Source organism: Contarinia nasturtii, unplaced genomic scaffold, assembly GCF_009176525.2.
Source record: "Contarinia nasturtii isolate CC-2019 unplaced genomic scaffold, AAFC_CNas_1.1 Cnas_scaffold_78, whole genome shotgun sequence".
Classification (NCBI taxonomy): Eukaryota; Metazoa; Arthropoda; class Insecta; order Diptera; family Cecidomyiidae; genus Contarinia; species Contarinia nasturtii.
The window spans coordinates 5171287-5186673 of record NW_022197436.1 but is presented as its reverse complement, the minus strand read 5'-3'; the positions used below and the strand labels follow the sequence as shown (position 1 = coordinate 5186673).

Sequence of the window (15387 nt, the reverse complement as noted above, 5' to 3'; positions counted from 1 at the left end):
GGCAATTAGACCTCGAATGCACCGTGACTTGGCATCGTGACGTCGTGTCTGCTAAGAACATTCTACTGAAAGGTAAGGATATTGATACACAATGTGATTGAATGATCGCAAAAAAAGATTCATTTTTTCGATTAATCAGGACTATGGACATTGCTTGGACTTCCAATACCTGCTGCAATCAACCGATATTGGAATCAAATCAACGCCGATGCCGCCGTCTTCGACGACGATAACGACGTGGACATATCCGAAACCGAGTTCGAATAGCAGCCAACTAATCATCACAATACCATACAATAAAATAAAATAAATCATAAGTAACATTTGTTACGTAACTGCTATCCCGAATATGTGGGTTAGTTATGCACAAAAAAAGTCATTTCCCATTTGGTTGAGATGGCTGTGCGGGAGTACAAACAGAGCGTTTTTCCATTGTAAGTATCATTAGATTTTGAAAACAGTTTTTTGCTTCGGGAAGTGCTAACATCAATCGTGTCGTTGTATAAATGCCATTAACTAACATATAATTTTGCCTACTTTAAATTAATAAATACCATTTTTCTATTTACAGATATGGGAAACACCCTAATGTACAATGTTCCATTTATTGACTATTCAAATAGTCCTTTTAATATTAGAATCAGCTGTTTCAATTATCCAATCTTATGTATTCTCAATTCTAATTACTTTATATACAAGAGAAATTTAACTATATTTATAAATAAATATTGTGTTTTAAATAATTTTGTAGTCTTAATTTAACCGTAGATAAATTAACTTCTAAATCGATTAAATTCGTATCACTGTTTGGAGCACTGTAAGCATATAATTAATAGGTTCAAATTTGGTATAATCTGTTCTTCTTATTCGTATATTAAAAAGCGGTGTTGTACGTATATTCAGATAAGCTGTATCATAATAGTTCAAACTGTTTGATATATGAGTCGACTTCATATCTTCATGAATAATTTTGAAGATGAAAGACAATTGCTCCATCTCGCGTCTCTCTTCAAGCGTAATCATTTGTAGAAACAGCAGTCTTTGTTCATATTTCGGTAGTCTATAGCTGTTCCAGTTCATTCTCTTTTGCGCAAATAGTAAAAATTGTTTTTATATTGACTCTATTCTTTTGCACATATTTTCGTAGTTTGAATTCCAAATTTCTGCTCCATAGTCAATAATTGGTAGTACAAATGTCATAGTAATGAAATACGTAGTTTTGCGGTTCGACGCGCCACCTGTAATATGTCAAATGAACGTACCGAACTATTTCAGTACGCATCTATGTTTATAACAAACAACGACAATAATTTATTACTGGATTTTTATTAATTTTTGTTGCTAAAATAATTTTAAACAACTTTAAATGCATAATAATAATAATATAATTTTCTTTAGTTTAATAAAAGTTACCGAATGTTGATTTTTGCAATTCTTCTCTTGAATGTGATTGAAATGTATAGTCCGACTCCAGCAGCTGAATCAAGATTTTTTTTGTTTCAGTGTAGATATTTCAAGAATTTATTCATTTAACACGGATAAAAGTACCGCTTAAAAAAATGAAACATAAAACCAATTTATAAAATAAAAAATGCCTATTCTGAATTTGTTATGTGCACATCGAGCTGCTGAAGTTGCTAGCATAAGAACAAAAATGTCAATTCAAATGGACAGTTTGTAGCGAATGGAAAAATGTTATTTTTTTAGAACATGACCAATTTTGAACCAAATCGTGAATTAATTATTTTTATCCATCCGAAAAAAATAATTAAAAAGAAGATTTTTTGAGTTTTTCAGAAATAAAAATCATTATTGAATGATGCTTTTTGAAAAAACAGCTGCTGGACTCCAGCAGCTGGATGACACTACTGGTACGCGTAGTAGCTGTCAAACATGACGTTTCACTGCTATGACAAATGTAAAGTAGAGACGGTCAATCAGACATTAGGTTTGAGCTATGGATATAGCGGCCGCTATTTCATAGCTGCTATTCATAGGCGCTATTTATCTCGTTTTAATGCATTTATGCATATTGTGCGTTATTTTCTACATCTCTCTCGTACTCACATTCAAATGTACAAAAGAATAGTAGGCTATGATATTCCTACTCGGTGTTATACACAGCACACGAATTAAATAGCGCCTATGAATAGCACCTATAAAATAGCAGCCGCTATATGCATAGCTCGAGCCTAATGTCTGCGGTCAATTGTCCATGGGTCGACGAAATCCTTGCCGCAGAACTTTAACCAAGCGGCAGCCGGAAAACGTTACTCAAAAATGACAAACGTTACACAAAAGTGACAAATTTTACACACGCGTGTGACAAATGTTACACAAAAGTGACAAATTTTTACACAAATATGACACATTTTACATGACAAATGTTACACAAAAGTGCCAAATGTTACACACGCATGTTACACAAATTTTGACAAATGTTACACAAAGTATCAAATTGGCAAAAAAGATGAAATGGTTAGATTGGTGTGTAAAATACAAATAACGATTTTTCAAAAAAAAAAAATTGAGTTTGGATTCCAATTTTTATTTTAATTTCAATTTGAAGGAGAGAAAAAAATAAAGTAAATGTTTCGATAATTTTTCAAGTTTGAATTGAATTTCATTGATAGCCCTGGCGGGGGAACAATTTGAAGCAACGAAATGAAGGAGAGAAAAAAAATATTTCCAAGAAAATTCGTCGCACTAAATACGAATCAATCGAACTAATAAAAAATTAAAATGGCGGATGCTGTTGTCGCAATTAAAATGGTGCAGTCACATATTATTTTACTACTCTCGTGTGTTTTGAGTTTAAAGTTTTTTAGTTAAGTTAAATTAAATCCAAACTCAAAAATGTAAAAAAATATTTTTATTTTTTTAAATCGTTAGTTGCATTTTACACACCAACCATTTCATCTATTTTGCCAATTTGATACTTTGTGTAACATTTGTCACTTTTGTTTGTCATTTTTGTGTAACATTTGCCACTTTTGTGTAACATTTGTCATTTTTGTGTAACAAAAGTTTTCTCCCTTAACCAAGCCAGTCTTGCTTTGGCCTCAGCCGTAACATGCTCAATGTGTGACTTGAAGTTACACTTCACATTAAGCAATACACCCAAGTCTCTTATTACAAAGACTCTTTCAATTTTTACGCCGCCTATGTTGTATTCGTAGTCATATTGCAGTGATCCCGATGATACGAGTATGATATGATCATTGTTTTGTTGACATTTAATTTTAATAAATTTAGTATAATAATCCGCTATACAATCGAAGTCATTCGTAAGAAGAATGCAATCCAATGATTGATACACTTTGATAGTTTTGTATTATCAGCAAATGAGAGAATGTACAATTTTACACACAGGGAAATAATGTATAATAAAGTGAGGTTATGATAACCGCAATATTTTTTAACTTATTATTTTTTCAACATTTCCGATTGTTTTCGATAGAAAATCGCTCAAAATTGAAAATAAAATTAATTTTTATTAAAAAAATATAAAAAACATTTACAATTTCGTTACACAAAATATAAATATTGCAGTAATTGCCAGCAGAAACTATTCACCACTATCTCACATATTTGAATGAAATCGCCGTAGAATTCACTGGAATTCATTCGTTTGCTGAAAAATTCAGTTAATTTAGATATTATTATGGAATTCAGTCGTTGAAATTTTGAATTAAGCCCCTTATAGTTATTAAGCCCCTATAGGTTTGTGCGGAAAAGTAATATTGAAGTTTGAAAATCCGATCATTTGTCTTTGGTCCCTTCAAGAAAAGGATTATAGTTCAGTTCAACGGCCATATATGGCACTGAAAGAGGTCTTTTACTTCTTAAACATCGATACCTTAAACATCTAAATCGAACAACCCGTTCGAAAAAATCAACATTTTAAAAATTTCATATGATTTTCCTAAAAAAAGTGTATATGTTTCTGTGCGCAATTTGCTGTGATTAAAATACACAAAAAACTAAGACTTTTTTGTTCTGGTTGGAAAGGTCTTGAAGTGAGTTATCGAATTGCGATCCAAAAAGTTCAATTTGGATTGGCCAAACACCAAAAAACGTTTCGTTTGTTTCTCTTGTCTTTTTCAACTCTTGGAAAATCAGTTTTGCTTTTCAATGTTCGGCCGGACACATAATGACCATTAACTAGAAAACGAGCCTAACTTGGTGTCTTTGAAAGTGAGAAATTCTCACTGAGAATGTGGCCAAAAGTGGCCATTATTTTCATACAATCACTGTGGCGCCTCAACTTGACATACCGAGAACATATGAATATAGTTTTAAAGGTCTTGAAGTAAACTATCGAATGGTGCCAATTTCAACTTAAAAATGTCAAGTTACGGTGGCCAAATTGACCAAAAACCAAAATGTGACTGTCTGGCCGGACATATAACAGACATTTTCTCGAAAAAGAATGCATAGATAGAGATCTCAAGTCAAAGATAAAAAATGTGCATACCACACACCACAGAAAAAAACCACTGTTCCCCATTATGAACCATAATTTATATCAGTTTGAACCAAAAATAGCCTAAAAATCCATATTTTCTAAATTTCAAATTTCTTTCTGTTTGATAATTAAAGAAGTGCAAACGAATTATTAGCTTATTTATAGAACTTACGAACTGTGCTAGATTTTGGGATCGGCAAATTAGAAGCAAATGTCTTATAAAAATACTTTTCACTCATCATATACATGAAGATGAAAATGCTATTTTTTTTTAGTTGATTCATATAATAGGCATGTTTTGTATAGGTCTACGATGAAAATTTGAAGGAATATTTATTTTCATAGCTTGATATAAGAGATAATTAAGCCAAATCCCATTCCTTGCAAAATTGTCAAATCACATTTTTATTAAAAAATAATAATAAAAAAATAAAATATTTATTTACTATTTCGATGTAATGTTCTGAATAAGAATTTTTCTTTCAACACATTGTTATGATTTGACATTTGCTTAAAACCATGTCATTGAGGCTTTTAACTGACTCGAAAATCATAAGGGGATAAGAAACACATGCTGGTTTTGCATTTGCCTTTTGCGCTGTCTCTTTATATATTTGGTTTTTGCTCTCATAAAATTTGTATTAGTATTATTTGCAGCATGTTCTGTATGTTATTGTTTTCTTCTAAGGCCGTCATTTACCTTACACTCTCTGTGTGTAGAAAAGTAATAAATGCAATAAAAAAATGTTCTTCTACAGAATTTTAAATCAAATTACATAAATCTCTTTCCAAATGAATTGTTTATTTTTTTATTTGAACAACGAATAAGTTGTTGGATTCGCAATTTAAAACCTTTTGTATTGGGTTGTGTCCACATTATGTTGACAAACGAAATAATATTGCATGCATGAATGAATTTGATCAATTCCATTGGAATTCGTAAATTATGCACATAATCTCTGTTCCGTTTGACGCGAAAATGACCACCAAGATGGTTCAAAACGTTAAATTTTTCTCTGTTTAAATGTATATTTCTTACTTTTTACTTTTTTGTTTGCTGGAGTGAAAATACTATAGTTTAAAATTATCAATATATAAATCTACTTACTACCAATTAACCTGATTCATAAATCAGTATGTCAATCAAGTCCAGAATTACTTTATTTTTTTTATTTTATTGGAGAAATTAACAATGAAATTAAGTTTAAAATGCATATCTTGTTCGAATGTCTTCAAGTTTTTTTGCCACTTCGTTGGGAGTTCGACCCAAATCATTTGCTATGTTCTTTTGCTTTGTTAAGTCTAACGATGTAAACTGCTCACAGAGATCTCCATCCATGATATTCTGTGAATTAATAATTATCAATTAATAATATTGTAAATATATGCATTGTTTTTAAGAACTGGAAATATATATTTCCACAGAAAAATGCAGTAACGATGTATGAGAATACGTTGTTAATTTTGAATCGCACCTTAACGGGATAATAATAGCTTCTATAACTTAGGTGATCACGGCCGCAAAGCGGTGGATTTTCATTTCGCATATGCATTTCCAAGTGTTGGAAAAAGTCATAGTCTTCACGGCTTGTAAATGGAACCAAAGCACCCACAGATCCATTAATCGTAGCATATATTAGGGATTCAGAACCTCCCGGTATTAGAGTTGCTTTTTGCATCGACATTACAATCTCGCCTATGTGAATAGTTCCAATATTTTCAGCTTTCTGTGAAGCACCACTTAATAGTCCCCGATCCCATAATGATTTAGTACCGGTTGGGTCCTCATCTACATCATCAGTAACTGAGTGTGGAAGGCGCAAAATTGAAATATTACCTAGAGTGATCAGAAATAATACAATTATATTAGAGTCTTATAAAAAATATAAGATTTATAGATGTCCACTAAGTAGAAGAGTATTGTGCAACTTATGTGTTTTCCATCATCATATAATAGAATCTGACTATATGTATCTGATCATATGATTACAGCTGTTAAAAGCTATCATTATGACAAAATATATTTGAAATATTACCAAATTTGTCGCCTGTTGCGATTGTGTCGTAATCAAGTAATGTCATCGATGTTATCCAACGTGGATGTGTATCATCGGCAAAAATGATTATTTGGTTTTCAGCACGTTTATATCGGACAAAATATGTAGACTCTTGCACATCGGCTACATAGATACGTTGTCCCATAGATTGAATATTCACAATTTGATTCGGTATATGTTTGTTTTCGCATTTTCGCAAGAGTTTCTTTTTGCCCAAATCATAAATACGCAAAATCTTTCCAATGCCTGCTACGAGTCTTCCTTGGAATGCACATAATGCACCTGTCACAGATAAAAATAACAAATTTTGTATGAAAATGAATTGTTTTTAGCTATCATTGGATTCAAAGACTTGCAATTTCAAAAACAGTGAATATTTTTTACTCAAAATATATTGAAATAATATACCACAAAACCTCAAAAAATGTTATTTTACGCCATTTTGTATGGAAAATACATAGGTGGTCTCAAACTTTTTCTCGGCACAGTATATATATATAAATTTATCTATATATTTAATTTTGCAAATAAAGGATTGTTCTGTGATATTTCATGTGAATAAAAAAAAATCATATTTATACCTGGCACTTCATCCATTTCAGTACGATGAACGAGCTCCAAATTAGAACATGTGACATCAATGCGATAAATATCAATGCATCCACCATTGTTTAATCGTGGATTCAACTGCAGATCCTTTGCAATACCAATAGCCAAGTATGTTCTTCCATCCATTGTCGAGTGAAATTTTGCGGTGCACATTGAGACGATTGCTTCATTTTGCGCCAATTTTACCTTATGTATTGTATGTCCATGAGCTGGCTCAATTATACGAATAACTGACGCCCACATACCAACTCCAGCCTTTGGTGCTGAAAATATATTTTCAGGCAGTACTTCATTGATGAAAGCTTCTGCCATTTCATTGGCCAAATCTTGTTCATCTTCTCCTGCTGCTTCTCGCATCTCCTCAGCCATTTGCATTTTACGAATACTTTTGGTATCTTCTGTGTAAGCATTATGATCAGTTTCAGCAACTATCAGTCGACATGTATCGCTATGTATTGTAAAGCGACGAGGCGTGTATTCGAGTGGGAACGTGATTTGATTGAAAACTGCACCAAGTTTTTCCAAAGCCAGAATTCTCAAAGTATTTGTAGAAATGGCAACAATTCCTTCCGAACATTGTTCACTAGAAAACCCTGAAGCAAATTCTAGTGATTCATACGACAACGGCGTCAAATAAAACCGGTTTTGGAAATAGTAGCTCAACCAAGTTCGGCTAGACATTGCTAGGACAGATTCGTAGCCTTTAATTTTTATGCGGAATAGTTTAACTGGCCGAGATCCCAAATAACGTGTCCTTGTATCTGCCAAATCACCAGTCACAGGATCTAATGATGTACGAAGTAAAACACCATTACTTAAACCAATGTTCAAATGTAATGAACCACTTGTTTGCATGTTTCCACTTTCAGTTTCAATTGAATCTGCAACACCCATTTCAACAATACACAAAGACTCAGCTGATGAAGGCAGGGCTTGCATTGATCTTGGTGATAAGCATTCGGAGGGGTCCAATGATATTATGCGAACTGTATTGTCAGCCAATCCAACGGCTAAAAACCAGGAACGTTGTTCGCCTGGCGGCACTGTACCCAGAGCCATACATAAAACATCTGAAGGCATCCGCTTTCTCTCTGTATATTCATTCAATTGGCCAGTCTATTTGGATTGAAGAAGTAAAAAAAACAATGAATATACTTTACAGTTAGGCACCTAATTGATCTCTCATACTGGATCCATTTCAAAATAGACCAACTCGCCACCAGATAAAGCAATCACGACTTGTCGTTGATTAACTGCACATTTCGATATTGTTTTCTTCCCGGGTGCTTTCCACTCATTGACTCGTTTATCTGCTCGAATATGTCGAATACCTGAAATTAACAGGAAGAAGCATTTATATTTGCAAAAAATAATAGAAAAATGCCATAACATAGTGTAGTCCCCTACCTTCAGGATATACTTGTACCAATGCATCATCACCAAGAGAAGAGCAACAAAGTGTAGGAGTAGTTCCCAAAAAACCACTATCTGTTACTTCTTCAACGGTGTCACCAATGCTAAGCACCAAGGTGGCATTCACAAACGAAACAATGATATACGCATCATATTCATCTTTGATATTGGAGAATTAAATAGTTTATTGTATTTAATTCGAAATAATTAATATTAAAAGTATTAAATAGCAATATATTATCTGTATACACAGAAACAAATATCCGAGTACGGTTACTCGCACTTGCGGTGTCAGCAGAGAGTCTACCCTTCAAAATGAGTTACGCACTCTATTTTACTCTATTTTTGGTGTTAATTTCATCCAAGTGAACACATCATAGTGAAAGAAGAAATACATGTGTAGTCATAGCCGCATGCGTTCAACGTACATATGACTACACAATGTATCTCTTATTTCACTACAATGCGTTCACTTGGATGAAGTTAACACAAAAAATAGAGTAAAATAGAGCGCGTAGCTCATAATGAAGGGTAGACTCTCTGCCAACACTGCAAGTACGAGTAACCGTACTCGGATATTTGCTTCTGTGTAATTTGATTGTTTGCAATAGATAAATAGAGTCCAATATAATATATATTGGATAAATATATATATATACATTGGTTAAATATATATACATAAATAAACATAAATAAATATATATAAACATAAATAAATATATATATAAATATAAACATATTGGTTAAATTACCATCAGCTCGTTTTTTTACTGTCCATACGGCATTTGGATTTCCAGGAAGCTCAGATACAGCCATTTCAGACACTTCCAATCCATGACGTAATACTCGTAATGAAGAGCGCGGACCTCGGCCACACATTAAATATAACTGTGGTGTATCTTCATTGGCTAAGTCTGCAACTTGGCACCCCAATATTGGTGCGTACGAATGTAGCTCATCTACCATTACTAAATTTTTCAAAAGCCTAGGCGCAAAGAAAAATGTATCACCTTCTTCTAAAGGCATTGCTGAACTAAATTCAGGCTCATCGTCTTCATCTCCCAGATGGGCTATTTGGTACAAATAACTAGAAAATAGAAACAAATTGTACAGTAATAATAATAATATTTTGTCGTAATTTTTTATCCTTACTGATTCCCAAAATCACAAGCAATGAATAGAAATCCAGTTTTCAGGACACACATTGACGTTGCTGGTGGTACTGTATCAAAATACTTGAGTTTTATCTCGGATACAACATCATCTTCTGTTTCTAATGTCACTTTGAATATATCGCCTTGTTCAGACTGGACTAGGAAAAAATACATTGATTTTGTGCGATGGGTAGCAGAACAAACAAAAATCATGCCCCGTTCGGGATCATCCAAATCGTTACGTCTTCGTGGTATTGGACAACGAATATCATGCTGGTCTCCCAGGTTTTTATATGTTAAATAATTTTCAGAACAAATCAAAACACCAGAAGGTCCATCCTTACCTAAAGTTATCAGAAAAGTAATGTTAATAGGATAATTTATAATAATAATATATTATATATATAATAATAAGAACTTTGAAAATAATAACAGAAAAAATACCTCCAGGTACTGAAATGAGAAAGTTTGCATACTCCTCTAGGGGCTCTGAATATTTTCGTACTACATGATTTGATGACAAATCGAGTTCATAAAAGGTCAGAGTTTGTTGTGTTTGTTGAGCTGCTTCACCAGATGGATCTGCGTCAGATTTTTCGTAGTCGATTTCAAGACATGCAAACATTGGATTTTCAAAACCAACATCAACACCAACCATATGATATGTTAAAGTGTTGGACTTATGTGCCTCCAATGGTGAGGAAATTGTTAATCGAGCATCCGAATCGCGATTTAAAATATAAACCAATTTTTGTTTTTCAACTGCACCGATCATTACAGCGCGACCTTTTGGATCAATTGCCAAATATTGACCAGGTACAATTCGACGACATCCCGATTTTCCAAATGTTTCCTGATGCACCTTTTCCAATACGTTTTTCGATGGTATGTATTCCAATATAATAATACGCCCAGAGTCAGAACCAACTACAGCAAAATCTGCAGAATATGTGGCATTTAAATTATAAATAAATTAATTGGAAATTATCAAAATTTATAAATCAAAAACTCAAAACTATTCTTTACCTTTGGATCCACCAATCAAACGAAATGTCATGAGCGATCGTATAACACCAAATACTTCAACTGTCAAAAGGGTGTGCATTTTCCCTGTATTTGGATCTGGTCGTAATAATTCTAAGCTCTTGCCGCGTGATACCAAAATCTCTTGAGACTTTGTTCCAGAAAAACTACCATGAACCGCATGTGTAATTGCAGTTGAATGCTGTAACGTTAAATTATACAAATACATTGCGCTGGTATAGCCGGTTTTTTCACGTCAGAGAATTTTTTTACTCTCAAGTAATTTAACGAAACATTCACTTTTCACTGCTTCCGATTTAATTTTTACAGTTTTTTTGAATATTATTCGTTGAAGTATGGAATAAAACAAACAAATTAAATCAAAGCAAATGTGGCGTACTTTTTCAGAAATGTTTGTGACAGAACTATGTAAATTCCGGAAACGTTTAACATGAAGTTGCTTTCTTGAAATAAAATACGATTCATATGGTAACACCATAAGCCCAAACTAGTCTAAACGTTTGGTTTTTTTTGTTCCAGTATTTTTTCGTGAAATTCTGTTTAGGTACGTGGAGCCGATTTCGATTATATACTTTATACTTACTTTATACTTTTATGATTTCATTTTCCATTCCGTTCCATTACTTATTGATTAATTTTCATTTTTCCATTCTTTTCTTTTTTTCTATGTTTGAAATAAATAAAAAAAAATTGCTAGCCCATTGATGATAAAAATATATGAATTCCGACTTTTTTTCAAATTTACACTCAATAATGGAAAACGATTTCTGAAATGGCGTGAAAACCTTTTATTAATAGAACTCGTGTCAATAGTGGACATTTTTTTTGTCCCCGTTAGATTCCGTTATTGACAGGTTTTACTGTCTCATAACTGAAATATGAAAAATGATATTCGTTTAAAATACAAAAAAAAAATACAATTGATGATATTTAAACAGTGAAGCCTTTGACATTGGTACATCCCAAAGTAAAAAAATATCAAAAAGACATCAATCATATACAAATTCGGCACAAAGAAAACCTTATAGTTTTAGTAAGATAATATTCAAGACTACGGTTTTATTATTGAAATGCTGTTTTCAATCGATTCGTTGCCATTTCCACATATATTGGTTGCTTTGATAACATATCGTTTCCATTCCTTCTTTGCCAATGCAATTTAATACGGTTTAGTCATTCTTTCTCTGTTTCTGTGTTCAGCCACCTTAAATTTGAATAGAATTACATCGTTTCATTTCGTATTATTCACACATATCGCGGCAAATTCAGTTTGATGTGTTCAGAGTTTTCAGACAAGTTGACATTCACCTTTCGCCAGTATCTTTAGCATAAATCGATTTTTTCAAAATTTCATTCTAACATTCGACAAGTGAATTTGGATTGAGAATTCTATCAATCGATAATTTTATCCCAAGAAAGAAAGTGAATTTGATGAGAATTTTTCAGCGATTATAATAATCGAAAAATTGAAGTGCTGATTTTGAGTTGTTCCATCGAATAAAGCACAAATAAATATTCTCTATTTCTAATATTTGTGTGATTCGTTGTGTATTTTGCTTATAGATACAGTTCAATGACTGTTGCGCTTGTGCTAAGCTATGCAATCGTGAGCAGAATATTGGCAGTTCGAAGCATTCAAGAGAAACAGTGTTTTTCATCACGAAGTTTTGCAGTATATTCGAATGATTGAGGTGAGACAATGCTTATTTTGTATTTATTTGTGTTGGGTTACACTGTGCAAGTCGTAAAATGGAACAGACGGGAGACCTATGTGGTAAAGTCAATTCGGGTACGCTGAATTCAGTGGTGATAGCCGTTTTTCAAAGTTAGCGAAAATAATCGTTTTTTTTAGTCGGTAATTTTCGAGATAAGGTCATTTTGGAGCAAATTTTAAAGGTTTTCGATTTCATTGAAAATGTGTTTTAAGGGGTTTTTTGGTATGAGGAATCTGAATTTGACATTTATTTTGAGATACAACAACGTTTTAAGGCACTTTCCAAACAAAAAGTTACAAAAATGGGCTAAAATAGTCAATTTTTGTATGGAAACTATATCTGTTCGATATCGCAATGATATGAAACTTTGCAAAGACCATTTTTTACAAATAAAAATAACATTCTGAGAGTTTGAAGAACTTTCAATCAAAAATAAAGGTAACTCCCACATAAAACTTTCGATTTTTGGCTGAAAAACGAGAAATTTCTGTGGGGAGTACCTCTAATTTTGATTGAAATTTCTTCTAACTTTCAGAATGTTAATTTTTCGTGTAGAAAATAGCCTGTGCAGTGTGCAAAGTTTCATGTCATTATGGTAGCATGAAAGCATGGCTCCCATACAAAATTTCTTTAATTTTTACAGGAAATTTGATTAAACTTTCGTTCAAATGCAAAATCGTTCTAATTGTTTCTTCTTCTTCTTTTTTTTTTGAGTTTTCCTCTATAAGAAGAGCTATTGTCAACCGAAAGAAACGAATATTTTTATGTTGTAACATTTGGATTTGGTGGAATTTTGTGTTTTCTGGCCAAATTTATGCAGGTGAGATATGCTGTTATATGTTTTTTTGATTTTATTGCTGATCATTTTCTCATTGTTTCACAAAGTTGAAAAATTCAGAACAATATTTGTCTTTGTATAGATGAATAATGGGATCAATTGTTTTTTTTTATTTGCAGTAAACAACGGGGAAAAGAAAGAAAGCCGTTACGAAAAATGCTGATGACGATAGCAAAGACAAAGGCAAAGTTTTCGTCGTCATCAAATGTACGTTACACAAGGTGAATAAAGGCATTTAAAGAGCTGATTTATGAGTTCTTCAGCAAAGATGGCAATAAATTGATTCGAAAGTGTTTCTACGCTGTACTGAAACAAAACTTAAACCAAACAGAAATGGATCCCGAATTTCGTGAATTCGTTCTAAATTTGGACGAAGATAGCAATCTTTGATTGGCCGAAAAATCAATATTTCGGCAATATCATGAACGAACTTATTGATACGTACGTCACAAATCTAAAAACCAACTTGTGGGTTGATGCGAAAAGACGAGCACGGTAATATTTAACAACAAACAGCCAATTATCAGTTTAACTGTTGATAACTTCACTTCTAATTTAGAGTTTGCCAGTAACATTTGGCTACCTCATCACAAAAGCTCGAAATTCTGTAGCTTGAAAGTGTGCAGAAATAAGCAGTTATCTATCTAAATGGTGATTACTTGAACAGAGAAGAAAACAACTATCAACTAGCGCCGTATGTTGACCGTTGCAAGAATTTGGAACTAGTGACATTAGTTCGTCGTCGTTTAAACGCAGCAGTTCTGTTTCTGCATAAAATTATTTCCGGAAAATACAATGATCAAATGATTCTCAATCAAATCCAAATAAACACTGAAAGAAGAACCATCAGGAATCCTGAATTCATTAAAGTCCAATTTTATAGCACGGTTAATCCGTGGACTAAATTCAGCATTTAACATTGCCTGCCGAGCTTTTAATCATGCCTCGATGTTTATTGATCCAACTTTACCGTTCATCGATTTCAAATACAAACTTTTACGATTGCAAGACATACTTTTTGGCAAGCTTTTACATCTTAAATGACGGTATTGAATGGTGAATTTTTGTTTTTGGTGGTTTCTTTTAATCGGTTGAAAAATATAACTTCCATTCCAGGATTACGGGAATATATCTGCTGCTAAATGAACTGAATTTGATAAAGGAATCGATTGCCCAATGCCCATGATAACAGAAACAGACTTTATGACGATGATTGTCAATATGTGATAATTTAATTTATGACTGATTTTAGAGTTTATCTCATATTAACTGTGTATTTTGCTTAACGTAGTGCAAGAGACTAATTTTTCACTATCAAAAATACACATTGAAATTATTTTTTGAATTATGTTCACTTTTATCTGTAACTGTATGCTTTGAAAATAAGACCGAATGCCATTTGTACTCGGACTCAATTTTTTTATTTTTGAATTCGCTACCGTCTCCTCTAGACAGTTTAAAGTTGTTACGTTTCGAGTTCACAATTGAAGCACTGATTTTACTTTAAGCGGTATTGAGAGGCACCAATTAAGCACTAAATCCCTGAACAATTTTTACAGGGTGGCCCAGAATAACTGATATTTTTATATATGCTTAAAAAACGTATTGTTTTTTACTAAAATTGAACAAAAACTTTATTGAGATTTGGAATAGGGTCCAAAATTTTAGATTCATTCTTCCTTCATTTGCACGGACCACCAAACGCAAACGTCGTGAAAACGATTTAAACGCGGCGCGCACCATTTCGATGAGAATATCGTTCCAAATCTTGATGATTTTCTTTTTGAATGCATCCAATTTTGTGATTTTCTTAATCTCCAGATTATTTAGCTTCCATTGCATATAGCCCCACACACAATAGTCCAATGGATTTAGGTCTGGAGACGATGGTGGCCATTCGTCTTTGGTAATAAAACCAGGGACATTTTCCCTCAACCACTGTTGCACTTTGTTTGCTCGATGTGCCGGTGCTCCTTCTTGCTGAAACACCCATGGCTCATCACCAAACACAGTTTTGGCATGAAGCAGAAAGTTTTTGCGCAATATTTCTTCTTCATACACAGCTGCATTAATTTTAACGCCTTTGTCA

The 15387-nt window shown here is 33.0% G+C and overlaps 1 protein-coding gene and 1 long non-coding RNA gene across 2 annotated transcripts; one reads left to right on the top strand and one right to left on the bottom strand.

Annotated features, from left to right (window-relative positions):
* The first annotated feature begins 23 nt into the window (after positions 1-23).
* LOC116337858 lies at positions 24-695 on the top strand. Its single transcript, XR_004200829.1, has 3 exons — positions 24-72; positions 140-434; positions 572-695. It is a non-coding gene; the product is annotated as an uncharacterized LOC116337858 (long non-coding RNA).
* Positions 696-5249: 4554 nt separating this feature from the next.
* On the bottom strand, positions 5250-11176 carry LOC116352202 (splicing factor 3B subunit 3). The gene is made up of 10 exons (XM_031784610.1): positions 10728-11176; positions 10146-10640; positions 9700-10045; positions 9300-9634; positions 8542-8706; positions 8323-8465; positions 7107-8250; positions 6505-6807; positions 5944-6305; positions 5250-5813 (listed from the first exon to the last, which is right to left on the bottom strand). Exons 1-10 carry the CDS (start codon positions 10951-10953, stop codon positions 5673-5675), a joined length of 3660 nt encoding a protein of 1219 aa, XP_031640470.1. The 5' UTR covers positions 10954-11176; the 3' UTR covers positions 5250-5672.
* Between the last annotated feature and the right edge of the window lie 4211 nt (positions 11177-15387).

Excerpts from the sequence above, each read along its gene's own strand:
- LOC116352202 (XM_031784610.1), bottom strand. The coding sequence starts at position 10,953 with ATGTATTTGTATAATTTAACGTTACAGCATTCAACTGCAATTACACAT. Across the intron at positions 9,635-9,699 it reads GCTTGTGATTTTGGGAATCA|TTATTTGTACCAAATAGCCC; the intron begins GTAAGGATAAAA and ends TCTATTTTCTAG. Across the intron at positions 8,466-8,541 it reads GGTACAAGTATATCCTGAAG|GTATTCGACATATTCGAGCA; the intron begins GTAGGGGACTAC and ends TGTTAATTTCAG.